The 27,816-nt window shown below is 39.1% G+C and overlaps 1 protein-coding gene across 2 annotated transcripts in view; it reads left to right on the top strand.

Moving 5' to 3' along the window:
- Positions 1 to 26,516, top strand: part of MTAP (methylthioadenosine phosphorylase) — a 28,040-nt gene extending 1,524 nt beyond the window's left edge. Inside the window, exons 2-8 of one of the 2 annotated variants that reach the window (XM_064643294.1) lie at positions 3,582 to 3,668; positions 9,108 to 9,166; positions 11,426 to 11,593; positions 15,749 to 15,851; positions 19,469 to 19,708; positions 20,215 to 20,337; positions 25,501 to 26,516. In XM_064643294.1, coding sequence (XP_064499364.1) covers positions 3,582 to 3,668; positions 9,108 to 9,166; positions 11,426 to 11,593; positions 15,749 to 15,851; positions 19,469 to 19,708; positions 20,215 to 20,337; positions 25,501 to 25,539 — 819 coding nt within the window. In that variant the 3' untranslated portion in view covers positions 25,540 to 26,516. Of the gene's footprint in view, positions 1 to 3,515; positions 3,669 to 9,107; positions 9,167 to 11,425; positions 11,594 to 15,748; positions 15,852 to 19,468; positions 19,709 to 20,214; positions 20,338 to 25,500 lie in introns of those variants that run through there. The other variant, XM_064643293.1, reaches the window with a different exon arrangement.
- The last annotated feature ends 1,300 nt before the right edge of the window (positions 26,517 to 27,816 follow it).

Raw genomic sequence — 27,816 nt, 5'->3', positions numbered from 1 at the left:
ATTTAGTGTTCCCATTAAAAGCACTCCAAACCATGCCGCTGGTTCACTCACCCCTCCTCCTGTGATAGGATGGAGAGGAGAATTGGAGGCACAAAAGGTAAAGATCACGGGTTGAGATAAGAACAATTTACTGGAAACAGCAGTAAGAAAACAAACATTAACAGCAGCAATATTAGTAAGGAAAGTGTACCAGAGAGGCGAGAGATTCATATGCAAATGCTCACCACTGCACCTGCACACTGCCCTGGGGAAGGGTCCCCATCCTCCGTTCCCAGAAAAGGATGTGAGGTAGTATAGAATAACCTCTGTGTCCTGGCCATGCTCCCTCCTGACTACTGCAGAAATTAATCCTGTCCTGGCCCAAACCAGGACACAGGGTATCTCCTCCACTGAGCCTAGAGCATCTGCATTCCTTTTGGTAATTCACTAGAAAATTTGGAAAGCAGAATTTAATATAGAATCAGATTGCCTAGCTCCCAGATGCAGATAATATTTCTGGAGATTATATATACTGGAGGAAAAATAATTGTCAGAGAGATAAATTTAAATTTAGGGATAGAGCTGCCAGCTCCAAGTTGACATTACATGGTTGAAGAAGCAGCTGCTTCAAAAAGTCTCTGCTGACCTAACTTTCCTTCCGCTGGAATAGCGCTCCAGCACGTTATAAGTCATCCCAGCATTTCTCTAGCCAATGTTGCTTTGGTGGCCTGAGGGTTGACCAGACTGTCACTGAGGTGTTTTGCAGTGGGGAAGAAGGCAGAAGCAAAATCAACATAGTCTAACTCTTCTTCTGTGCTCTGTGTTCTCCACCCTGGGAGCTGTGAATATTTTGCAAGCTCATTGCACTGCTGCCATTTCTGACAGCATGGCCATTGGTGTTAAGGCCTTCTCAGGAACTCAACAGTGCAGCACAAGCACAAGTATTGATGAAGCTGCAGCAGCAGGAGTAGGAAGCCTGAGAGCAGATTTGAAAGCAACCACACCAGGCCTATGCTGCCCCAGGTCAGGTGTGCTGCTTTCTGGTACAAGGACAGTCCATTATAGTGATGGATCCGTGTGTTCATAAGGACCTTAAAGCATTGCAGTTCCAAAATAACTTCTATATCATGTATCTGTAGCTGATATCTCCAGCATTGCACTGTTTTCCTCAGTCTCAACAACTTTCACTTTGCCAGATGTAAAAGTTCAGGAAGGTAAACATTCCCTTTTGAATATACTTGAGTCATAACAAGTGCTATAGGAAGCTAAAACTAGTTCGGTTACCTGGATTTAAAAAACACCAAACAAACACAAAACCCCAACCAAACAAAAAAAAAACCCTACCATCAAACAAACAAGCAAAAAAAAAACCAAAGGAAAAAAACAATGACCGTTTTGGTAATGTCTTCTGTTAATGTGGCAATATCACTGTTTACTGAATGCATGCAAGAACAATGTTAAATATGGTCTTTTGTTGATTTTGTGTTGTATGATTGCTCCTGTTGCACACCTTCCACAATTCTTAAGGCTGTATTTTATTCATCCTAAAGTGTATATAGCTTTTTGGATCTAGGTCTTCCCTAATACTTGTGTGTGTTCAGGATCGGAGTCGTAGGTTATTACTGCTATTTTCCTTTGCACTGCTCCTCGTGCTCCACAGGGGGGTAGCAAAAGGAAGTAGGAGATCGGTTAAAACTACTTCATCGTATCAGGGTTTACAGCATCTGGTGTGGAAAGCTTTCTTAGAGAACTATTGGGTGTGTATTGAAGACCACAGAGCATCTGCTTGTTGAAAAGAAATGCATGATAGCCAGCTAATACAGTGGTTGAACAAATGGGGTCTCTATGAATGTGAAAGTAAGAAAAAGCTACAGAAAGAGGCAATTCTGTGAGTGTTGTGGAAGCGGGGGTGTTGTATGTTGAAATCTGGAGGTTTTACTTGGGAAATCTTCAGTCTTTGTGGTAACAAGTTATGTCAGAACGGTTCAGATTTTTTTTTTACCGTGATAAACAAATCAGTTATGAATTCTTCAATATGGAAGTGATACAAACTTTGCAACAACAAATGAAGGAAAAAAAAAAAGAACATTTTCTCGGTGGTGATAGTGACATCATTTTTAAATACCATTACTAAGCTTTCAGTTGTGAAAAGCTTGACAGTACCCATTCCATCCAAAGAGCTGCAAGTGTTCTGAACTTAAGAGAAAATCTGACTTGACTGAAAATTGAATTGTCTAAAGAGTGACAAAAACAAGTTACTTTCCAATTATGAACTAGAAACAAGAAAATTCAGATGCATTTTTCTTTAGCTGGAATATGAAATCACAGGCAAATTTAGTCTCAATAAGAATATATGTTTCAATTTAGCCTTTTTTTTTCTTTCTCCTTTTTTACAAAAGAACTAGATCAGATGAGTGAGAACAAGAAATTGGTGATTACCAAAGGATGACAGATAGGTGGTAATTGTGAGTCACTTCATGCTTTTTCACTATAAATTGTATCAAGACACAATGGGGATTTTAGTTGGGGAAGTTCTTAGATTTTGTCAAGTCAAAATTTTTTTCAATAATGTTTTCTTTATTTTGGATGTACAATGCTACATAGTAATGCCTGTGTCCAGGAGTAGAGTTAATTTCTTCTCTGTAACTGGTACGGTGCTGTGTTTTTGATCTAGAGTGAGAATAGTGTTCATTATACACTGATGTTTTAGTTTTTTGCTAAGTCATGTTTATCCTGAGTTAAGGAATTTTTTTTTCTTGTCTCATGCTCTGCCAGTGAGGAGGTGCACAAAAGAAACTGGGAGAGAGCATAGGCAGGACAGGTGATCCAAACTGACCAAAGGGGTATTCCATACAATAGAACATCATGCCCAGTGTATAAACTGAGAGAGTTACCCAGAAGGGATCCAATCTGGGCTCAGGAAGGGGGGTCTGGCATCAGAGTGGTGAGCAATTGTGCTGTGCATTACTTGCTTTTCCCTTTTCGTTTTCATTATTATTATAATTTACCATTATTACTGTGTTTTATTTATTTTCAATTATTAAACTGTTCTTATCTCAACATAAAAGTTTTACTCTGATTCTCCTCCCCATTCCACTGGGGTAAGGGGGGAGGGAGGAGGAGCTTGAGTGAGCAGCTGCTCAATTTCCAGCTGGGGTTAAACCGCGACAGCCTGCTATTCTGTATGGTGGTTATGTGTAAGACTGTTTTTCTCCATGTAAACAAGAAGCCTTTGTTGTAATATGATTTCTACATGCATTTCGCACTCATCAGAGGCATTCCCAAATAACACTCTTCATTTTTATATTGCAAATAAATTTTGAGTTGGCACATCTTTGTGCACTTTTCCATAGCTTTTTTTTTTATTTGGTATTTCAAAGAGAAAATCATAGGGTAAGGCATTGGCAAGTTAAATACAATTGTTTGAAATCAGTTATTTGAAATTTCCATTCTGGGAAGCTGTGTTGGGCGTATTATGTTTTGTTGTTCTGTAGTCTAGTCCCATCTTGAGCAAAAAATACATTTTGTAGCTGCCTGGTTAGTTTTTCAGCATGCCATTAAATGTAAATTGCAAGAAGACTAATGTGTACTTTCTGTGTAAGATTGGAATTATCGGTGGAACTGGCCTGGATGATCCGGATATCTTAGAAGGAAGAACAGAAAAATATGTTGACACTCCTTATGGCAAGGTCTGTATAACCTTTTTATTTATTAATGAAACTTTCTGCCGTTCTTCAAGATGTATGTGTGTGTGGTTTAAGAATTTTCAGACTGTTAAATGAATGATAAGGGAGGTCCCGGCACAAGACTATTCTTTTTATTTGCTATGTATTGTGTAATTCTTAATTTCTAGAAATGAAGTATTGTAAAGATGATGTGCAAAGGAGACTACACCTCTCCTCATTTGTAGATTTGATGAATTTACAAACTCAGTCCTGAATTTGCAATCAAGAGATAGACCCTCTCTTTCAAGTTTATGCTGTTATATGACCTCTATTATCTGTCAGATCCATCCAGGAACCTTTCCAAATTGCAGAAAACTGTCGTTTGAAGTATATGGGCCACCATTTTCCCTGTAACTACTGAGCTACACTTTACATGCTAATGTAAGGTCGTGCTTATAACCACATAATTTGAAAATGAAGCTCTGAGACTGTTTTTGTGACACAGATGTTCTTGAACAATTCTCCTTCACATTGATTCAGTCCCTTCTCTCAGTAAAAGGAAGTGGAGGCTGAGGCTGTTGCTCTGTGCACAGCGTTGGCGGTGTTGTGAAGGATAGGTCCTGTCACAAAGCATTTATACTAGAAACAGGCAAGACAAAGGATGAGGAAAATCAAGGGTGAGAGAGGTTCTAGTTGACACAGGAAGTTCATAGAAGAATTGGATCTTAGATATTCTGTGATGTCATAAGACATGGGGAGTCTGGGTGCTTTATGATTGCCATTGGAATTATATCTTATGAAGTCTAGCACTGTAAGCTCGTGTACATAACAATAAAACATCTGGTATGCAGTAGCAAGTGCTATTTTATGAGTAAAAGCTTGCCAGAAAGCTCAGTGGTATGGTGTGTGATTGAACATCTGAATCTGTGCCCCCCCTCAAAAATGGTTTAAGGTGGAAGTAAGAATGTAAAAAGCAAGAGGAGTTTGTGTGCACACCATTCAGGAAGGGGAAGGAGATCAAGATTAAGGGAGGGGAAAAAATAATCAGAAAAAACACATTTGACTTTTCTACCGTCTTTCAAAATGAGTCAACAAACTGTATTAGAATGTAGGGAACTGGCCTTCTGTGTTTTTCTATAGTGTACTTTCCAAACGTATCCAGCATTGTTCTGAAGGAGAATCCACTGGCTAAACCAAACCAGTTGCCGTTCATTCCCTGGTTTTTGAGAGTCATGAATGTTCACAGCACAGATGTGTTTGGAGACTGCTGACAAAGCAAAAGTAACACTATGCTTTTAGCAGGTATTAACTGAACCCTTACTGTCTAGGAAGGATGAAACAAGTTCTCCCTCACAGGTTCAGATCAGATTTAAGGGCACATTGGCAGCACAGCATTTGAAGGTCTATTCTGTCATGGCACTGAGATGCAAGAGGATTTGGGTGACACAAATTCTGCAGTGCAGCAGTGTTTACTGTTAGTGAGAGGAGTGGGAGTACTTGCAGGATAGGTCCTGCACAAGGGAGTAGAAAAACCTTCCTCAGTCCCATATCTTCAGTCTATATGGAAGGCTTTTTAAGTTTCATTTAATAAGCAGATTAGCTGGTGTCTTTTTTTCTGTGTTCTTCATAGAATGCAGTATGAATAGGAGAAAATAAATCTTGGTACCTGTTGTGGTTTGTGAGAAACCTTGATCGATAGACTGGCTTTGTCTGAGCCTGTGTATTATGCACTTAGCACAGGCTCAACTTAAAAGCTCATTAAAGTTTTTTCTCTGTCTGAGGGGGGTCGGGGTATAACTGAGATGTCATGGTAAGAATCCAAGCATGAATTCCAGATAGTGTGGTGAGTTAAACTGGGTCTGTGAAGCTGACCTGGATGGACTGTGAAAGAGAACACAGCCAAACAGCAAACTTTTATCCTTAACCCTGATGGCCTGTCTTCCTTCTCTGAGATCTGAACTTCTAAGAAATGAGACCATTGACCTGATGCTTGTTTCATGTAGATTCCCTCCTCTATAAGGTCACATCAACTTCAGTGGTTCAATGCAGTTTGCATCCTCATGGAGCAACTGATGGATCAGCCTTAGTGTGAGATATGCAGAGCTTAGTGAATAAGTTACAGGCGCATAAAGTGCATTGAACTGGGTCAAGTTGATGGACTTCCACTGAAGCAGAAACAAACCTCACAAATTCAACTGGTATCATTAGGTGGATCAAAATTCACTTATTTTGCTGCTGAGACTTTTTAGTATTCAGGAAGGAGGGTTACACAACCTGCCTCTCATTTTAGAACTACAGAGTTGAGACGAGCAACTATTGCAAGAGAGCAATTGTAGTTTTTTTTGAGTGTGCTTTGAAAAGTTTAGAAGTTTGTGGTTTGTTAGTATTTTTTCTGAAGATGTGTCTTGTTCTCGATTGTTACTTGAAAGAAAACCAAATGGGGATTTTTCTGCCGTAAAGATACTTTGTCATAGAGCTGTGACATCACTGGAGAGAGAATCTGCCTGAAATTTTAAGAAGTAAAGGACTTAATCTAAATAAACTTCAGAACTTTTTGATCTTTATTTTCTGAGAGAAATGGGAGATGCAACATCAGCCTATTTAGTTCAAGCAAAAGTAGGAAGAGTGAAAGTGAATGGATGTCAAAAGGAAAATGCAAGGCATAGTTTAAAAAGTATGCCCATTTCCTTCTATTATGTAGAAAAGCAAACTGTACAATTCTACTTTATATAAATTTTGGAGTTTAATTCTTAAGTTTCTTGGCAAGAACATAGCCAAGAGATTTTTGGCTGAAAACCTTTGTTATTTGTCTTTAATGCTGTTTCTTTTCTTTTAGAAGATGAATAATAGCTTACATTTTGTTCATATAGAGTCCTTGAATTGTCTTCTGCTTGGCTGTCTGAAATCATAAGAATCATTTGATAACAAAACTTAATATTAAGGAATGTGGAGATATTTTTTTCAGTTGAAATATGGAAAAGGTTACAGGAAACTAGTATGGTACATTTTGTGTTTCTCTGTGTTGACATTGGTCCTCCTATCATCTTTCAAGTTACATTAATGATAACGAAAATGGACTACATTGGTTTAAAAAAATAAATAAGCTTACAGCTCTTAATATTCCATCTGTCTTTCTCCTTTGTCCGCTTTCAGTGCATAAAAAATTTGGTGTTCTATTGAAAACACCCTGACACCATTGGGGATTCTATATATGGAAAACAGTGTTCTCCTACAGGATAGTAGATGCTGTTCCAAGCAATTTTATCTTCATGATTGAATTTTGAAGCTACTACAAAGCTTTGTTCAGAATATACTTTCAGTTAGATTGTTTTACTTTCTGGGTGACAGATCTTGGTTCCAAATCACCTTTTCCCAGTTGGGCAAAATATCTTGCTGTTCTAGAAAACTATTCTAGGGGCTCCCCCTCTTTTTCTGGTCATAGGCGTATCTGGCAAACAAAGCAAGAGGGAATTTGGCCTTGCAATTGATCTTTGTGTGCTTACATTAGGAAAAATCAGACCATGTAATGTAACACTTACACACCTCTTCTGCCTCCCTAAACCAAGGTGCATAATTTGGTTTGTAAACTAGCTCACAGGTTAAATGAAGACTTGGGGAACCTCTGGATACTTTTCATCTCAATTATTCCTTGATTTTTGTTTTCCTTGGATATAAACTTAAATTTGCCACCCGCAATAAATTTAAATCTGTCACTTCCAAAACAAAGGGTTCAGTCTTCAACTTACTAATCTTTACTTTTGATTTTGATAGGAGGCAAGGACTTTTGCAGGACGTCCTCTTTAGTTTATAGGAGTACTTTTGTATCCTGGTGTGAACTAAGTGCTTATTACTTCACACAGCAAATGTGTGTAAACAAAACAAAATCCCAGTTGCTAATTATTGTGAACCTTCCTTGTTATGGAATGTTGTAACATCACAGCTAGCAACTAGACAGCAGGACTGTTGCCCTGTTTAAAATTTCACTCCTAAAGGAATATTTGCTTCAGAAGAGTATATGTAAGGTGCAGTAAAGATTAAACATTTAAATATCAATAGTTTAATATTAAATGGAGACTTGTAAAAGGAAGTGAAAATACACTGCAGTTCTAAAAATAAATGTTCTGGCACATTCCCTTTTAAAAAAAAGTAGTAAATGTGTGCCTGACAGAATTTAGGTGTTGGTGGTGCTTTGAAGAGCTTTCACATAATATTTGCCGAAAAGATCTGTGGAATAGGAAGTAGAAGGTGATGATTTTATTAGAAATTGATATCTTCAAAATGCAGCTACATGGGACTCACATATCACTTTATTCTAGAACTCTGCAAATTTTCTAGTGAGTAATAGAATTGACAGCTGTAAAACTAAGTTCTGATTGAAATCTCGCAGCTAGCATTATAATTTTGTTTCTATTTTATCAAGTAGCCTGCAATAGAACATTTCTAGATGTGAATGTGTGAGTCCTTCAAGGCACTTGCAAACTTGTGATCAGTAGATAAATGATAATTTTGTTAGTAGCTGTTTAACAAAAAGGGAAGCTAGATGTATTTTTTATTTCAAATCCCTAATACCCAGGAGGAGAATACAGCCCACAGAACAGTTAATTTATTGTAATGGTGGTTGATGACTTGGGATCTGCCTGGTGTGGGCAGTGTGTCCCATCTCCAAGGCAGGGTACATGTGCCAGCTAGACAGCTAAAATGAAAATGCTCTGTCATCCTGGCTGGTTGGTAGTCAGGAGGAATGTATTTTCCTGTTGTGTAGCTGTGAGAGAAGTCCCAGGACTGAGCAAATGCAACACTGCCTCTGCCACTGATGTACCAGAATTTCTCTGTCATATCACAGTTCACTTCCTAAAAGCAGGACTTCCAGCAGCAGGGAAGAGTGATTTTTTTTCAGGAAGCTGGGGGTGAGTTGGAGGAATCCAGAACTCTGCACACCCCTATTTTGAGATAGGGGCCCATGGTAGAAAGACTGAGAAGAGAATGGCGAGTGTTATGGAAAGGGACAGATTAAATGTGATTTACGTTGGGAGGGGACTTCAGTAGAGAGTGGCACTTGTTTAGCAAAAAACAACCCAAATTTACAGGAAAGAGTGAGGCATGCTAATCGATCTAACAGGAACATGTACATGCTGCTTTTTTATTAAGCACTGTTTGAAATGCTCTTTTGATATGTTTGAAAGTGTTATGGTTTCAAACCCTAAAGTAAAGGGTTGCAATGTTAATGTTAGTATGAACGCAGAAAAACTGTGATAATTCTTTTGGTCTGAAATTTGATCTTCCTGTACCAGACTGCTTTACTAATCTACCATATCAAATTACAGAGCTGAGCTCAAGAAAATGTGAGACTACAGTGGTAGCCAGTACTTCCTTTCATAACTATTGTGCTTATACTTGGGTACTAATAAAGGTTTCTAATATGATTGCCAGGCTGTAACTCATTCTTATTTTCTTGTTTTGCAGCCATCAGATGCTTTGATTTTGGGAAAGATCAAAAATGTGGACTGTGTGCTCTTAGCAAGGTAAATGAGCATTTTAAGGGGTTTTGTATTATGTGTCTTAAAATTTTCTCAGGAGTTTTTTTCTTTACATTAGGTAAACTGAATTTCTGCTGTGACTTCATCTTGCTCTGTGTGGTTGCCAACAAAGTCAAGCAGAAGTCTCTGTTGATTCCTGAGCAAATTTGATGCTGCAGGGACCGAGAATATTAAAAATACTGTCTAGGTTAGGAAAGAGAAAACCAGTGGGAGGTTCTGCCCTAATGAGAATGGCAGCCTGCAAGGCCACCTGTTCTGTTGGTAGGTAGGTGGTGCTGATAACTTTACTAATTAATTCATCTGCTCACTGTGTTTGCAGATTTCCTTTGTGAAATGGAGAAAATGCCTGTTGCCAGGTGAATTGTGTCTCTAATACCGCTGTAGACTCTTCCAAATAATTTCCTTTGATTATTGAGTCCTCTGGCCGTTACAGTTATTGCTTAGGGGGCTACATCCCCTGCAATTTTCCCTAAATAATTCAGACATCTCTTACTATACTCAGAAGAGACTCTGGAAGCAGGATCTGCAGATGAATGCATGGCAGTTTCTCACTAATATAACCACGGATGTCTGGGACCAATGTACTACTAGATTAAACATAAGAATACTAACACAGTTCTCAGCATCTGGACAGCATGGGCAGAGCCAGGTGCTAATGACAGCAGCAGGCCCAGACAAGTAAAGTTTTCTGGGATCTTCCAGGATCCATCCAGGGAGTTCAGGCAGGAGCTGTAGGAAATGGGAGACAAGGCTATAGCATGTATGTAAAGCCCACCTCAGACTGCAGACAAAGTACAGCCTGGGAGACAGGGCTGGGGACAGGCACACCTGTGACATGGCTTGGGCCAGGAGTGAAGGCTGGAGTCTGAGCTTGGAGGCAGGAGCACCTCAAGTGTGGGTGGAAGCCCAGGGTGAGACTGGCCAGGGCAGTTTGGACCCAGCGGTGCACTCAGGGCCCTGATTCTGTTCATGCCAGTGTTTTTCCATTAAAGCTACTGACTGGTAACCATTTCTGCAACTACACTTCTGTCTGTGGTTTTACTTTTCTTATCTTTCGTGGACTTTGCTCATGTATTTTTTTTTACAGCTGGCCAACATTTTTCTCATTTTCTCAAATGAAATGCTAAGTCAAGATATCATAGCTGTGCTGTGTCAAACTAGACCTTGGGCCACAGATAGTGGTTTAACTCCTCACTGGAATTTATGACCATTCATATATGACCTTTGTGAGTTTACTGTTAGGGCTAAGGTACCTGAAAACTTCATTTTGTGTTTTGGTTTCTGAATGTCAAATTTCAAATTAAAAAAAGGCACATGTATTCTGGAAGAGGATTATGACAGCAACTGCAACATTAAGCAATAAATCTGCATTCCTAATAGCTTATCAGAAATGGTAATGACAACATGGGAATCCTCCCTGACAGTGCTTGGTCATGTTGTGTGCAGCTCTCAGTTCCCAAATGATCAAATTCTTAGGACTTTTTGATCTCTGAAAAAATCAGTTGGGAAATAAAGTTCCTTCTTTTCTCTTACATGGTTGAAAATAATTTTCAAATGTGTTTAATCATTATATGAGTGATATACTTCTTTGGCAAAGACAGAGGTAGCACAGAAGCTTCTGCTTACAAGACTAAGTATTTCCTGTCTTGGAGAAGAAGAATACTGCAACAGCGTGAAGTCATTCTTTTAACTTACGAAAGCTGTCAGATCACCGCAAAAGCAAAAAGAAAAATGTGATGATTCTACTGTTTTCTTTGGAAAGATGACAGGTTAGAACACAGTGTTCTGTGATGTGCTACTCTCTTCTGTGTGGGGGAACACAAGCAGCACTTCTGGGCAGAAAATTCCTAGAGGTGTATATAAGTCTTAGAAATTTCTTGTAGTGTATGGAAAGAGTTTCGGAATCTATGGAACTGACTTAGAAGATTCAGAGGAAAATGCTTATTTTACTCTTGAATCTGCTGAAATATATTTGGATTGTATTTTTAAGATTCTTTTCGTTACAGTCTTGAACTTAAAAATTTTTGCGTTTAAAAAGAAAATTACACCGCTGTTTCTAAATTGAATGCTGAGGGGACCTTAGTATGTTTAGGAAAACAAGCTATATTGGAAGTAGCTGAAATGATCAGTTCCGCTTCCAATATTGTTAGGGAAAATATGTTTCCTGGAATTCTCTTTATCCTGCAGAAGGAAGGCAATTTCAGTCTGATTTATTTTGCTCTCTTGCAACATGTACCTTTGCAGACATGGAAGGCATCATACAGTTATGCCATCAAACGTCAACTACCGTGCCAATATCTGGGCTTTGAAAGAAGAAAATTGTTCCCACGTATTAGTGACTACTGCCTGTGGTTCCTTACGAGAGGAAATACAACCTGGTGATCTTGTCATAATTGACCAGTTCATAGACAGGTGAGTAACAGGGAGGTAAATGTCAGCAAGTGGGGTTAGGCCATATGATAATGTGTCCTTGTTAACTCAAGTTTTTGTGAAATGAAGTGATAGCCTCAGTTCTTCTGTCAAAGAATGAGATTCATGCCAGAAGATACAATAGGAAATAGGAATGAGATTACAAAAAGTTCAGTTCTAACAGGCGTAGAAGTACCGGGCTTTCAAGAATGGCCATGAATGAACTAAAGTATAGCTCCATGGGAAGAGTGTTCTTCAGAAGAAATCTCCTATTCTCAGATGTGGGGAAGATACATGGATAAGAGCACAGGCCATTCAAATTTTATGAAGAATCTGAAGTGAGATCGAGAGGGATAAAAAAGCATAGTAGGAAAATATTTGCAGTGATGATGAGGTTTGCAGAAGAGAGGTAAATGCAACACAGTGACAAAAGAGAGTAGGTTGTTTTAAAAGGAGGATAGATGCTTGCATTTTTTATTTGCTAAGAATCATAAGCAAGAAACTGTGTACTCCAGACAGTCTAACCCTCCGTGATAATCTGATGTTTAAAAAAATTCAAGTGAAGCTGGGGGGAAAATAAAGTTACATTTAAAGATCACCAGCACCGCCAGTATTTCAAAAGAGGCAAATAGTTGGGGTGTTGCCAGCAAGTCAGGGAAGTTGATCTTTCTTCCCTTCTACTCCACGTTGGTGAGTCACATCTGGAGTATTGTATCCAGTCGTAGGCTCCACAGTGCAAGAGGAGCATGGGCACACTAGATATTCCGCCTCTGCTTTCTTTGTGCTTATAATTGCGTGTATTTAAACAATAAAAGATCCCATTTTTTAAATAAATGCAAAAATGCTTTGTGTTCTCCCTACTTCCAAATCCAAAAATAACCACAGGTGATACTATGAACTTCAACAGTTGTTTTCTTTTTATAACTATAAGTACTTAGAAAAAAACCCAGAAAATTTTTTTTATACCTTTGGCTCCGCTTAGTTAATTACCATATTGTTAGTCAACTGACTACATAAGACTGATTAGGGGCTTTTGAATTCTGATATCTGCTGATATTTGCGAGGCAAAGAAGAGTAAGACTAACTTGAATGACTGAACTCAGTTGGGGAGATGCAGAAGATAGTTTTGTAAAAGAAATTCTGTAACAGCTGCCAATTTTATTGTTTCAATTCTCTGTGTCACATACACAATTGCAATTATTCAGTATTGTTACACTCTAAATTTTTTGAGGGAGAGTTTTCTTCCAGTGTCCCTGAAGACACAGAGCATACTGAGACTAATTTTTATACTGCCAATGCTGGTGGGAGTTTACATTGTGTTCTTTAATTACTAATAGTTTGATAATTCAACACTACTGGAAGAAGGAGGAGGGTGATGATGCAAGTGATAGAGGGCTGTTTGTCACAGATGGAAATGGTTGGTTTGTTCATTTATTTGAGTTGGATTTGCTTTCTAGATTCAGTCATAGTCAGAATTGCCAGAAAATCCTGTATTACTGTTACAACACCAAAATGAAGGAGCAAAAGCCACCTTGCTGTCTGCTTAAAGGTGTGAATGTTGCTGCAGACTGGGGAATAAAAACTGAGAACATCTTCAAAATTGCAGTATGTGCAGCTTTGAATTTCTAAAAGCAGTAAAGGTGAAGAAGGCATGGCAAAACTGTAACAGTGCAAGGGTTTGCTTACACTAAGAGTACCAGTGTTTTCTTGAGCTTGGTACTCAAACAACTGTGCTTAAAAACATAGGTGCCCCTTTCCCAGGGAAAGAATTCCCTTTTCTCCTCCCAGGCCTGTTTGGCAGAGAGGCAGCATGAGGCTCCAGTAGGCATTCTCCACAGAGCCCTATGCGCAGGTCATGACCAGCAGAAGCAATGCAGCACCATCTCTTAGCAGCTTGTTTGAGGTTATCAATCCAGTGTCTTCTGGTGCTGCTTCTGATTCCCCCCACTGTACTCTCCCTCTGTGCTACACTTGATCCTTCTGGACTGTGCACTTCTACTATGAGTATCATGGCTAATTTCTAGGCAGGCACGTGGTGACTTATTCCTGTTTAATTGTGAGTAATCAGGCAGTTGTATAATATTCAACTGTGCTTTGTTGTTAAGTAGCCCTTCTTCTGACAGAGGACATGCAAACTTTTCCATAGTTAAAACTGTGAGATCTAAGGAGCAGATTGTCTTTGAAGACTGGCTGTTGAGTTCCTTATTTCTTTTTTCCTGCTGGCTCCATAAGGAGTCACTCAGGGTACATGGGGATGTCTTCAAAGACCTATAATGAGAGGCAAGTACTATCATTTGTTTCTGGCTCTTGGTCTCTCTGTGAGAGTAAGGCAAGGAAAGGATCTGTGATTCTGTGACCTTCATTTTTTCTGCGAGAGATACAGGGGAACGGTATTCCAGTGGTTAAAATTATGTGCTGCTGCCCTGTACCTTGCAGACAGATGAGCTGGACAGATCAAGATGGTCAAGCCTTGGCTTGAGTAGAAGGGCTGGGCAAAGGATGAGAGGCTAAAAGGCTTTCCTCTCTACCAGCCCTTATTTCATATATAGCAAGAGTCAGAAATAGAATCAAATCCACCTTTATTCTTACCATAGCCTAGCAACTTACAGACACATCAGCTGGCCCATATGAAATAGCTGTGGCCTTTGCAGAGTTGCAGCCTTCAATGCAGGGGAGGAATTGTCACACTCTTAAGTGCAAACAGATGTGGTCCATTGCTCAGAGCAATTATAGGTCTTACTGCTGTTACTTATTCCCATGCAGTTTGTATGTATGATGCTAAACATAGTAGGGTTTCCTTATAGGCCATGTAGAGATGTGGCCATTCTCTTCAAAGAACAGGGTATCTGAAAGTCCAATATTAATATTTACAATGTCTGAAATACCATAATGCAGGAGATGGATTATGGCTTTCACCAGTTCCTCCAACTCTAAATAGTTTATTAACAGACACTACTGAAAAGTGTGAAAAATCAGATACATTCTATTTGCACCTTTTCAGTATCCTGTAAAGAAAAAACCAATATCAATGTTTCCACTGATTTTAACAGTGTATCCCATTTTACATAGGTTTTTAATTTATTGATCTCTTTGCTATTTTATAATCTCATTTTTAAGGCTGCCCTATTGTTTTCTTTGGTGGGTTTTTTTTTCCCAAACCTACTTTAACATATAACTTGTGTTTTAAACCTTTTTTAAAAAATATTTGCTAACTTGTATGGGGGGCTGTTGTAAACAGTATTAGCAGTAGATGTTTTGTATTTTAACTGTGGGTTGAATTTGGCTGTTGTCTTAATTTTCTCCTGTAAAGTACAATATGCAACACACTGCAAGGAAGAAGGAAATGTCTCAAAGAGTTTTGTTCCAGAGGGTTTGTGCCATCCAATTGGCTGGGTTAGCTTGAGGTGGTGCATTTGAAGGTAAAGTGATATTGGGCAACAGTTCTGTGTGTTCCAAAATGGCATGCTGGATGGTAATTTCTGCAGCATGTTTGGCCATTTGCATGCAAGGAAACAATTTCTCAATTGAAAGAAAAGAGAAAAAGGATTCTCCTACTGGGAAGCTGCCAGTGCTGGTTGGGCATAATCTTTCTGAGAACAAGAAGACAACCTGTTGCCAAATTTTTCTAGCTGAATTCAGACCTCTTTTGTGCAGGAAGCTGTTCCTATAAATTCCCATCCTTTCAATGTAAGAATGCAATGATATGAACAAGTTCTACTTTGACTAGCCTTGTGGTAATTCAGACTTTATTTCTTGCCTTCTTGAAAGCTTACTGTGCTCTTTTTTTTAGAGGTTACATGCCTCACTATTAAATTAGCTGACTGTTTTTGGGTAGAATTGCAACATAATGTGGTGAACATAGCTGAGGAACATTGTGAAAATGCTGAGGAACAAATAAGCATTTCAGCGTCCTGTTAACAAAAGATTTTCTGTAATTATTTGATAATGCACTCCTGGAGTAACACTTTTATAGTCTTGAGCTCAATTCTGAGGGTTTGAACAGAGGCAAAACAGGATTATAGGTGGTCATTAAGATCATACTGATTTTTCCACCCACCTCCCAGGGATGCTGTGATTTTTGATTTGTAGAAATTCCTTGCTTTCTCTTTTATTTTATTTCCATTCTTCTCCTCTCTAAGCATGTTACTGTTTTTCTAGGACAACTAAAAGACATTGTACTTTATATGATGGACAACATTCCAGTCTTCCAGGAGTATGTCACATTCCGATGGCAGAGCCATTCTGCACCAAAACCAGAGAGGTTAGTGAATTTTGTAGTAGTATTTAGAAATGTTACTTTTATGGCACTTTTTTTGTGATATATTAGTCTAATTGTGTGTTCTTAGAATATAGTCACAATATGCACCTTTTTGTCCTGTTTCTCCGATATGTCATGGTATTAAGGACAAATGTAACATTTGGAAGACATGGGAAGTAAAAGATCTTGTATCTGTCTTTCTAAGGGAAGTATACAGAAGATGTCAGTTGGCAACCTAGATTTCCTCAGAGTCTTAATAAATGGACAAAAGATCTTTATTTATCAGGTAACCGGCCAAGAGAGCAATGAAGTAAACAAAGCAGTTAGGATTAGGAATTGGTTCCATTTTGTTCTGAATAAAGCTGCACCTATGGTAGAGGCACTCCACATACTTAATACAAATATTTAAATAAATAGTACTTTAGCATTCACAGAAATTACAGTACAGCATTTGTAGGTTTGTGCATTGTAGAGCTGGGTGATGGTGGAGAGTGAAGGCTTAGGATGTTAAACGTGAAAACAAGCCAAATTGCAGTAGCCTTTTATTCTTAACTTTTGCTTTCAGTTTTGTCACTTCAGGATTTTCAGGGTTCATAACCACTTAGACTTGGGAGTGTGAAACACTTCTCTGTTTTTCAGCACCTTTATAAGCTTCTGGGAGGGCTGTATCTGTAATTAAATATGTCACCTTAGTGTATTCTTAGAGTTGAGGAAAAAGGAAGGTGAAGGTTGAACTTCATATTTTGTGCTATTGTTGAATGCTCTGATCAGAAGCTGCAAGGAGGTATGTTCTTCAGGGGAACAGGAGTACTTACAAAATCAGTCATATCAATCTAACAGACTTGCTGTCTGCAAGCAAGACAGAACTCAGTTATGAAGCAGGTGGCACAGTCTATATCCAGAGAATATCTGTACTACTGATCTATTCTGCTTTTGTCACCAATTCACTTCAATGTCCTTATGGGCTATTTCTGTTAATTGGCCACACTGTGGTTTAGAAATAGCCACCAGCAAGTCCACACTGGGAATTGAGATGTTTTACAATGAACTAAAGATATTTCAGGTCTCATGAGGAAACAAACCACTGCATATTAAACATATGCATGCGTTTGACCTTCTTCTCTTGAGCTGCAAATTATACACTTTGCATTTTTCTTGCAAAAAGGAATCTAGTCACATGCTCTTACCAAAGGTTTGTTGGCATAGAGTTGCTTTCTAACTGTGAGCATGGTGTCATGTCACAACAGATACAAGGAGTTTATTAAGAAATTGATTGAAAACAGTGTTATTTCTGAAGTGATTGGCAGCACTTCACACTGTCTCTCACTTTAAAAAAAAAAGTAAGTACTCATGCATAAGGCATTTCCTGGGCTTGCAGGAGACATACACCTAAACTAGTTGTCTTTCAGCTGTTAACTAGCTAGAGACGATGTTATTTAGGTATTACAGTTTTTGAAAAGCCAGCAGAGAAATGCACCTTTTCAAACAGAGAAAAAACATTTAGGTACTTCCCAGTCTCACATGTGATCATAATCTCATTAGCCTGTGCATTCTAATCAGTCTAACAGATGTTTTAAAGGAGATGTGGCTTTGAACTCTTTGTGAGGCTGAGAAGGAATATTTTTACTTCATTTGAAATACCAGACGAAAGTGACTTAAACTTTTTCCATGAAACTATCCCTGAAAATAGTTGGAATAATTTCAGCCCAATGCAGGGGAATTTCATAGATAAATGCAATAATAATGAAGTCCGAACTGTGAATGTAACAGTCTATTTAAGGAATTTTACATCAAAACATCTGAAAACTTTATATTATATTGCATTTTTGCAAATTCATTAAAATACTCTGGTTTAGTTGGTTTATGCACTGTAAATTAAATAAGCATCTGAACTGAGTTTATCTTTTCCTCCGATTGTAAAGTTTTGAATACCACAGAGTGCCTTGGTTATTAGTGCTTTCAGAAACTGAGGCTCAATGCAACATCTTATAGGCAGTAAAACTGGAACTTTGTAAAGTATTTTGGAAAAAGTACTGCTCAACTGTGGTTTAAGTCAAGTCACAATTCAAGTTGTCTATTGATTTATTAACAATATGTAATAATTGGCATTCAGTTAAACATAGATTCAGAATTAACATCAGCAATGAACCAAAATATTAGGTGTGATTAATATTAGATTAACTTACAGCACAGAATTAATCATAGAATGTTAAGAGGTTGGAATGCACCTTAAACATCATCTAGTTCCATCTCCCCTCCCATGGGCAGCGATATCTCCTACTAGACCAGGTTGCTCAAGGCCTTTTCCAACCTGGCCTTGAACACTGCCAGGGTTGGGGCATCCACAACCTCCCTGGGTAACCTGTTTAGTGTCTCACCACCCTCATAGTAAAAGGTTTCTTCTTAATATGTAACCTGAATTTCCCCTCTTTCAATTTGCACCCATTACTCCTTGTCCTATCACTACAGTTCCTGACAAAGGGTCCCTCTCTGGCTTCCCTGTAGGCCCCTTCAGATACTGGAAGGTTGCTGTGAGGTCTCCATGCAGCCTTCTCTTCTCCAGGCTGAACAGCCTCAACTTTCTCAGCCTGTCTTCATAGAGGGGGTACTCCAGTCCTCTTATCAACTTCGTGGCACTTCTCTGGACTTGCTCCAACAGTTCCATGTCCTTCTTGTCTTGGAGACACCAGAGCTGTTTGCAGTACTCCAGGTGGAGTCTCACAAGAGCTGAGTAAAGGGGTAGAATCCTCTCCCTCGACCTGCTGGCCACGTTCCTTTTGATGCAGCCCAGGATTCCATTGGCTTTCTGGGCTGCCAGTGCACATCTCTGGGTCGTGTTGAGTTTTTCATCAACCATCACCCCCCAAGTCCTTCTCACAGGGCTGCTCTCAGTCACTTCTCTGTCCAGCCTGTACCTGTGTCTGGGACTGCCCGAACGCAGGTGCAGCACCTTGCACTGTCTTGTTGAACTTCAGGTTTGCATCTGCCCACCTCTCAAGTGTGTCAAAGTCCCTCTGGATGGCATCCCTTCCCTCCACCTTGTCAGCTGCACCACACAGCTTGGTGTGTCAGTGAACTTGCTGAGGGTGCCCTTGATCCCATTATCTGTGTCACTGACAAAGATGTTGAACTGTATCAGCTCCAGTACCAACCCCCGAGGGACACAGCTAACTCATCACTGGTCTCCACGTGCACAATGACCCATTGACCACAACTCTTCAAAACATAAATTTCCTATTACTGTTCTCACTAGCTCAACTCCGCCATGTGATAATGTAGTGCTCAGTGGACCACTTCCACCATTCTGTTTGCAGTGTAAGCACAGTCTAAATATGCAAAAAAATCCTGTTTTCCAGTCTTAGTCTGCACTGAAAGCAGTAATCCAGCTGATACCAACAAAATCAAATGAGTTCAAGTTTGTTCCTGTTGGTCGGACTTTTAATTTCTCTTATTGGGTGGGGAAAACTAAACTGATCCTTGGTTTTGGACAACTGTAGCCATATGAAGTTTGACTGCTTTGCATAAAGCTAACTTCTTTTCTATATAAGCTTTTTGAGGGGATGCAAAAGCACTGCAGGAAGGGAATTATTTCCTTCTCGTGATGTTGGCATGTTTTGCAGGTTCTTATTGAGACTGCCAAGAAGCTGGGGCTCCAGTGTCATTCCAAGGGAACAGTGGTCACAATCGAAGGCCCACGTTTCAGTTCTCGAGCAGAAAGCTGTATGTTTCGCAGCTGGGGAGCTGATGTTATCAACATGACCACAGTGCCTGAAGTGATTCTTGCGAAGGAAGCTGGAATGAGTTATGCTAGTATTGCCATGGCAACAGATTATGACTGCTGGAAGGAACACGAAGAAGCAGTGAGTGAAACTTCTTTCCTCTGGTCTTGTCATCAGGGATTTGAATGAGAATGTGGTTTTGGTAAGAGATGACATATTGAACTAAATCTGTTCTTGCCTACATCAGTATCCCTGAGGTATTCGTGATGGATGATTGTGAAAGTAAGAACAGAGTCAGTCGTTGCTCTCTTTTGTTTTCACAAACTTACCTCAGTACTAGCAAACATTTTGTTTCCTCTTGTCTGAATCAGGTGGTCTTTGAGTATGAAGCTCATGAGCTCTGTCTTGTATTTGATCTGGTGTTTTTTCTTTTGCAGCTCTGTGCAAAACAGCACATATGCCTTAGTTCTCCTGTTTGTGTACAATACACAAATATACACCATACACACACAGAGGAAAGGTGTTCTTACTGTCTCAAAAGACATTGTAAGGCTTCACCTTTATACTTATGAGTTAAATTTATTTGGTTGTTAAAAACATGTGCCATCAAAATTGAGAGACGTCATTCAGTTTTGTTGTATTTCTAGGTTTCAGTGGATAAAGTTTTAAAGACGCTGAAAGGGAATGCAAATAAGGCTACTAGCATACTCCTTACTGCTATACCTCAGATAGGTTCGATGGAATGGACCAACACCCTGCACACCCTGAAAGTAAGTACACTCATGAGGCTGATGAGTGCAAGAAACAGTGTATGTGTGTAAATACATAACACAGGTGTATGGTATAGAGTGTTTCTGCTTAAATCACAATGTTTCATAGTAGATGCTTCAAGAAACCAAATCCATCCAAGATGGGCAAACATTTTACAAGATTGTTGCAAGCTTTATTGCAAAGATCTAGCTTCAGTTTTACAAGAAGTTTTACAAAAGGTTAAAAAAAATGGTTAGCTATATATGGTTGATGAAGTGTTATCCTTCATAGCACAAGTAAGATACAGATATATGTGAGTATCCAAATGAAAAACCTGATCTTAGCACAATGGAGAGTCAAGTGGAAAAGACTGAACCAAACCAAAAGCATTGTGTTCACTTTAATATGTAGAAGAAGAGTCTGTTACAAGATATGGGTAATAACCAGTTTGAAATTATTTGGAAGTGTGTTCTCCCACAGGTTTCAAATCCACAGTGTGTGAAAAAAAAAAAAAAAGACAAAGAAAAACATTTCAAAACATATTGGCAAGGGAATTTTTAGGCAGAATTTTTCTTAGGCAAGGTTTACTTACGTATTATGTATTTCCTCTGTTTCACAAGCATGCCTGAGATTCATTTGTGCTGTAGCAAAGAGGGAAAAAACAATGTTTAAATGGTTTGGATGTCTATCCAACTTCTCAACAAGCGTTTTTTGATGAATAGCTACTTCCAAGAGTACAAGAGCTTATAGTGTGAACATAACTGAGGATTATATTGAGGTGGTGTGGGAGGTAGGGAAAGATAATTGGAATGTGAAAGAGAGTAGACAAAAGTGGGCCACAAGGATCTCTCTTGGTGGAAGCAGCAGCTGTCTGAAAAGGAGGAAACCTGTTGAGGAAACTTCTGAGAGAATCCAGTCTGATAACCTCTGTTAGGTTCTTTCTTCCTCTTTTCCAAAAATCACTGTGTTGACTGAAATTTGAATGGGTAAGAAAGATGAACACAGGCATAAGTCATGTCTTCACATACCTGAAAGTGTGTCCCTGAAATTCAATAGTCAGCAGAACTGCATGTGCTGTAAAAATCTTCCATGATTTCTGATAGGAATCAAATTTTGGGGTGTGTTTACAGTATGGTTCTCTTGTCACTGACTCTCATCTCTAGTTTAGGCAGTGTCCTAAAGGAAAGACATATGAAGCAAAATTCACCTCAGACACTTTTGAACATACATGACCAGGTCAGGTTCATGGAAGTCCAGCCCAAATCCTTGAAATTAGTCTTTTGTTGATTCTTCACTGAAAAACCTACTTTTTATTGGGAGTGACTGAATTATGATTCTTCCTCACCTCGTTATCTGAACCAGTTTTATTAATGTCCCCTCTATATATATTTGGGAGAGGTGACTGACTTTTTCCCTTTCCTCTCTGCATTCTTTAGAAAGTTGTGTCATGTATGGATAAGGGAAGCATCTCTAATCCACAGAAAACATTTTCAGAGGATGGGGCTGCTATCTTTAATAGAGATGCCTAGCTATACAGCAAAACTCAGAGTTCGAACAAATACTCTAAAACATATGCTAGGTATTCCTTAACTACTTTTTCATACTGACATGCAAGGAAATGGTTCCCAATTATATAACGCTGTGAAAGTACTGAGGGATCTACCTCCATTTCTGGCAGATGTACTTCAGTGAGCAGTGTCCTCTTGCATTCCTTTGCATGATTGTCTTGAATCTTCATCAGAAGTGAAAGAGAGCTGTCACTATGTGTGCGGGATTCCCCTTTAATGAACACCAGCCCTTCTTTCAGTTCATTGTAAAGTGTTTCTTCCAGCTCAGTCCCTGAAGTACTATTTGCCAAGGGAAGAAAATATGAAGCACCAGAGGAAGGGTCACTCCATCCTAATGTAGCTTCTTAAACCCTTTTTCTCTTAAACATCTAGTGCTGCCTCATTATCAGTGATGAAGAATGAGTTAGTTTCACTTGAGAGTGACAATTCTTATGGTTTTTTTGCTCTTTGCAGATAGTGGCTTGGTTTGAGTGATAGTATACTGAGAAAGGGAGTTGATCTGAAGGCATTTGAAGAACTGGAAACAGAAAGTAGGTATTGGTAGTGGGGATTGAAATTTCTGTCAAGAGAGTAGGAGTCACGACTGTTTATGATTTAACACAACCAAGTAGTCTGGAAAAGTGACAAAATTCTAAAGCTCCAAAGGCTTTGGAGGCTTATTCTGATTTTATGTAGGAAAATCAGAAAAGGCTAAAAATCTTCCTTTTTGGGGAATGAAATGATGGTAAAGTAGATGAAGGATTGATCCTAGGCTTCTGGGTTAATGAATTAGAGAGACAATTTTGCAATGCAGCAAAGAGAGAAATATACGTATGTGGTTCTGTACAAATGTGTAGGTGAGCCATAAAGAGTTTAAAAAAACTATTTTCTTGTAGTGTACTTCTGTATATTTTACACTGGGAGTTTTGAAGGTCACATGGTGAGGGTTTTTTAACTGATCTGTTACAGAGGTACCTTTTCCTAGAGCTTGAAGCCAGCACATCTTGCATGTCCTGTGGTAATGTGTTAAGAAACACAGACAAGGGGCAAGCTGAGTAAGACTGCAGCTGGTACACTACTGTCACTGACAGCCTATATCCAGTATGCAGCTGGGTATCTCAAGTGGGCATTTGCCAATGTCTGTTTCTAGCGTTGGGGAGGCATGTAAAATGATAAAGCTCTACATGGACACAAGAGCTTTTCCTTTCTGAGCTCTGTAATCTGGCTGCTATGAGTGAAGGAACTTCACCAGGCAGGAGAAATTATGCTGCCAGTCTCTTTGCCCACCTGCATTTCTCTCTCTCCTTACATGGAGGTATGCATCTCACCTGTACACACATGCATTGGTGTGACCTCTGAATCTCACAGTAGTCTTTAGGAAAGACTGCAGTGCTGAAGCAAAATCTCCAAGGGCTGTTTTTCTACTAAAGGTCCCTTCTCTTTCATGTGTCTTTTCATCTGTGATATGCCAGTGAGTTTAGGCATAATTTGAAAGTTACTAATTTTCTTACTGCTTAAGATGTCTTTAGACCAATATTTCCTGGCTCTTGCTGTAAAGAGGTCATTCTCCAGTCTCAGGTTAAAGCCCTTACTCTTTCAGAACAGGTACTACCACATGATATTTATGTCATGGATGAAGAAACATAGATCACGCTGGTGATCACAGTGGTCCAAGTGATTTCTGGCTGGTATCAGGGAAATTTCTGGATCGGATGTTTCGGTCATGGGTGATATACAGCTTGATATGCTGCTCACAGAGAAGAGTTGTGTAGTGAGGTGATAATTACTGGCAGTTGTTGCTGTAATGCTCATGAAATAGTGGCGTTGGACATCCTATGGGGAGCAAGGAAGGCAGTTAGCAGAGTACAGGTGCTGGAGTTCAGTTAAGCGTACTTGGTTTTAACCAATGAAGTTGTAGGTGGAAGTTGTAGTTCTCATGGAAGGCAGCTCTGAAGAGACAAGGAGCTCCAGAAATTAGGCAGGTCCTTAAGGGCAGCATTCTCCAAGTACAGGACTGATCCAAAGAAAGACCAGCAGGAAACTGAATTGACTGAACAGGAAACAGAGCTCTGTGTGAAAACGCAACATTCAAGGGTTGGAAGCAGGGACAAGCTACAAAGAAGAAATAGAAAAGCAAGAGCAGGCATGTTAGGAATTCTTTCAGTAAAACCAAAGTTTGTCTATAGATGACACTTGGAAGAGATGCCAAAGGCAACAAGAACTTAACCCACTGCATTGATACCAAAAGCTTATCATGTAAAACATGATCTCATTGCTGAAGACAGTGAATGAATTTTGGTGACAGCAGACAATTTCAAATGGGAACTGATATAGGAGATTCCTTTTTGTCTTTGCTAGGAAAGGTATTGGTTAGAGAGGAAAAAATTGTCCTGTTGAAAAGAATTTTAGCTCATAATAACTGGGAATTGAGCTCTGTACCTTTCTTACAACAACATTCAACACCATAAGGATCAGAAGAGAATCTGAATTACAACGATAAAAGGGATGTCCTGTGGAAACTGATTTTTCTTACAGTGTGGTTGCAAGCAAATCAGCTTGTGGTAAGGTGTCAAAGCTTTTGTGAGTGCTTCTCAAGTAAATTTCTTGTCTCTGTGAGGAAACCTGCTGATGCTACCTGCCTTTTTTTGAACTTCTGTACTAGCCTTTGTGAAATGGTATTTGGCAGACCTTTGATATAAGGCATAATGCTGTATTTTGAGAGTTGTGGTAAGTCAATACTGTGGAATAGTTTAGATAGGGTAAGGTATCTGTAGATACCGTATGTATGTGTTTTGACATACTTCATCATTGACTCACTTGGGCATTTATGTTTGGTAGGTTGAAGGGCATAAAGCTTAATATTTTTCAGTCATTTTTTCTGCTCTGCCACAAGCTGAAACTGATGTTCCTAAGGTAGTCATGTAGAACTGTAATCTTGTAAATATGTTTGAATAATTTTCCTCCTCAAAAAATATCTCAGTGAAATCAGTGAATGTACTTATGTGACCAGAGTAAACTGGCTCAGTTGAATAAGGCAGAGGGGAAAAATTCCTCAAGGCTTCGCTTCAGCTGTAGTTGCACTGGTCTGCACATGCAGTGGTACTTGCAGGCTAAGGACCTCTCACAAAAGCTGAGATTGAAGTGTTTCTCAGGTCCTGCCATTGAATGTGGCTAATGACAAAGTTGCCTCTCCCTACATAACATGAGTATTGATTGTATTCACTTCCAGTGAGTGCACCTTTAGAGAAAGATTTCTTTTCTGAATGGCTGTACTTTCAAACTGATGAAAAATCACATAGAAATGAAGAAAAGCAAGCTGCACAATTTTTCATTTGTATCATGTGAGCCCAAAGTCCATAATTTAGTGTTTCTGCAATATGGTTTTTTTCTCAATACCAATCAGCGTGTCACATAGGTTTTCAAAAGTTGTAGTGACAGCTCCATGTGTGGGTATGCCCATCTTGTAATTCTTTTAAATTCTGTGGTTTAGAAGAAGTTGGAGATAACTATGCACAGGTAAGGAGTTACACCTATTTGTAATCCAAATGGAAGTTATGTAGTCTACTTTTACATTGAAAAGTAATTCCCCCTGCACTGGCAGAAGCAGCATTCATCTACTGTGACTTTGTATTTCAGACAACAGTGCAGTGTTCGGTCATCCTGCCAAAGCAGTAACAACCTGGATGAATCTTGGAGTGCTTACAAGGAAGAATGGATCACTTGTGAACTTCCAGAGGTTATAATATCTCCAAAAATTGTTACGAGCATAAAAGAACGGACTAGATGTTAACCAGTGATAATATGTAAGGCCACTGTTAAAATCTTTATCAGTTTGATAATGTATAAGATGGTTAAAATTAGCTATTCAGTATGTTTTCAACTCTTGTAACAAATGTGGATAGAGCTTTCCTAAATCTTCGTTCGCGAAGCCTAGCCATGATGATGTCTTCAACTAGAAATAGCTTTACTGTCAAGCTGGATCAGACAGTGGTTGAAGAACAAAAGTCAGTATGCTCTATTCAGTGGTACCTTTTAATTGATGGTAGAAATTAAAGTCTAGGTAATACTCTTGTTGCAGTTTCATAAAATAAGGTAAAAAAATAAAGCAGATTCACAGATAGGCTATTTGTGTTGCTGTTTCTACCTCCCATCTTTTCCTTAAATACAGCAAGTGATTATAATTCACTTCTGAAACGTAGCAGAAAAACTGAGCAAACCATATCAAATAAAAATTATGCTATTTTTATACATTATCCTTATTTTTAATTCTGTTTATTTCTTTTTAAAGAAGTGTATTTGTTTGTGTGCTAGAAGATATGATTTAATAATTGTGGTGGTTCTGTCACAGCAGCAGTTGTGTAATTAATTAATGTTCTCGTTGAAAAAATTGAGGTGATGCCTAAGCCAGATTTGTGCCTAAAGATGTACTTATGTGACTTACAGAACTGTACATAAAAGTACTTTGGTGCCAGTGTCCCACTATGCCAGCCATTTTCTGCTTCACTGAACAACTCCAAATTTAGTTTCTGTATTAAGTGATTAATGTACTCCAGTGCTTTGAATGTATGCATTTCAAATTTTTAAATATAATTTTACTTTAATAAAATAACCTGCTGCTTCTTGTCTAGTAAATAAATTAAATGCTTGTCCAAGCTGTGTGCAAATTGGGGTTTGTTTATTTACTTCTAGTCATTAGTCCGTGAATTTTGTTTATCTCACAATGACTTTTGCCATTCATGGAACAGGTTGGTGGTGATACCTTATAAGCACTGCTTTTAGAAAGACCACTTTTTAGAAACACTGTGCTGCTCAGAACTTTAGGTTCTAAGTTCCTGAACAACAGGGATTGATGAGACAGAAGTGGATTAGAATGCAAGGCAAGCAAGGAAGATATCAGAAACGTGAAAGGTAAGGATTCTCACGGTAATGTAAAAAAACCCCAAACTAATCCAAAGGAAAATAGAAGAAAGAAGGTACATAAGCATTTTACCTTGATAGTCTTGTTCTGTTAGACACCCAGTCTCCTGCTGTGAAAGCCTTTAGATTTGGACATACTTTGCCTAGCAAAACCAGTACAAGTGCTTTTCAGATACTGGCAACAGTGGCTTAACCAATTTTCTGTGTTCCCTGGTGTTTTTAAGAACTTGGGTTGCAGGAGACAGAGCTTGAACATACGTTTCACTGCCTTTCACTAAGCCAAACCAGGTGTCTGGCCTTAAAAATGATTTCCATTTTTATCTTTGTCCCCTAGGCACTTACAGTGAAATAAATTGGAGCCAGGAATTCATATTTGATTGTTCCAAGAGAAAGTTGTTTATGGGTGTCCATTTTCAGTCCCCCTTGGGTTTCTCTTTTTACATTTGGTAGTGACATATAAAGATAATTGTTGTGTCGATTTTTTTTTTTTTTTTTTTTTTTTTTTAATATATTGGGTACTTACTGTCACTGGACAGTGGCACAGAGCAGGTCCATAGGTAGTGAGTTTTGTTACACATTTCTGTTATAAATTCTTCCTATGCAAGGCTAGATAACAACACTAGGTAAGGATGACTGTGTCCAAAGAGTTACAGTCAATAGCTCCAAGTGGAAACCAGTAACGAGTGATGTCCCTCAAAGGTGTGGGACCAATACTGTGTAGTATCTTCATCAGTGAAATAAGAGAGTGGGATTGAGTGTGTAGAAGACACCAAGCTGAGTGATGCAATTGATTCACCATAGGGAAAGGATGCCATCCAGAGGGACCTTGACGGGCTTGAGGAGTGGGCCCCAGTGCAAGTTTCATGAAGGTCAACAAGGCCAAGTGGAAGGGGCTGCATTTGAGATGGGGCAAAGGGGATTGAGACTAGCCCTGTGGAGATGGACTTGGGGGTGCTGGTGGATGAAAAAATTGAACATGGGCCAGCAATGTGCACTCACAGCCCAGAAGTCCAACTGCATCCTGGGCTGCATCAA

Source organism: Pseudopipra pipra, chromosome Z (genome assembly GCF_036250125.1).
Source record: "Pseudopipra pipra isolate bDixPip1 chromosome Z, bDixPip1.hap1, whole genome shotgun sequence".
NCBI classification, from domain to species: Eukaryota; Metazoa; Chordata; class Aves; order Passeriformes; family Pipridae; genus Pseudopipra; species Pseudopipra pipra.
The sequence above is the reverse complement of the archived record's forward strand: the minus strand, read 5'-3'. Positions and strand labels throughout refer to the sequence as shown.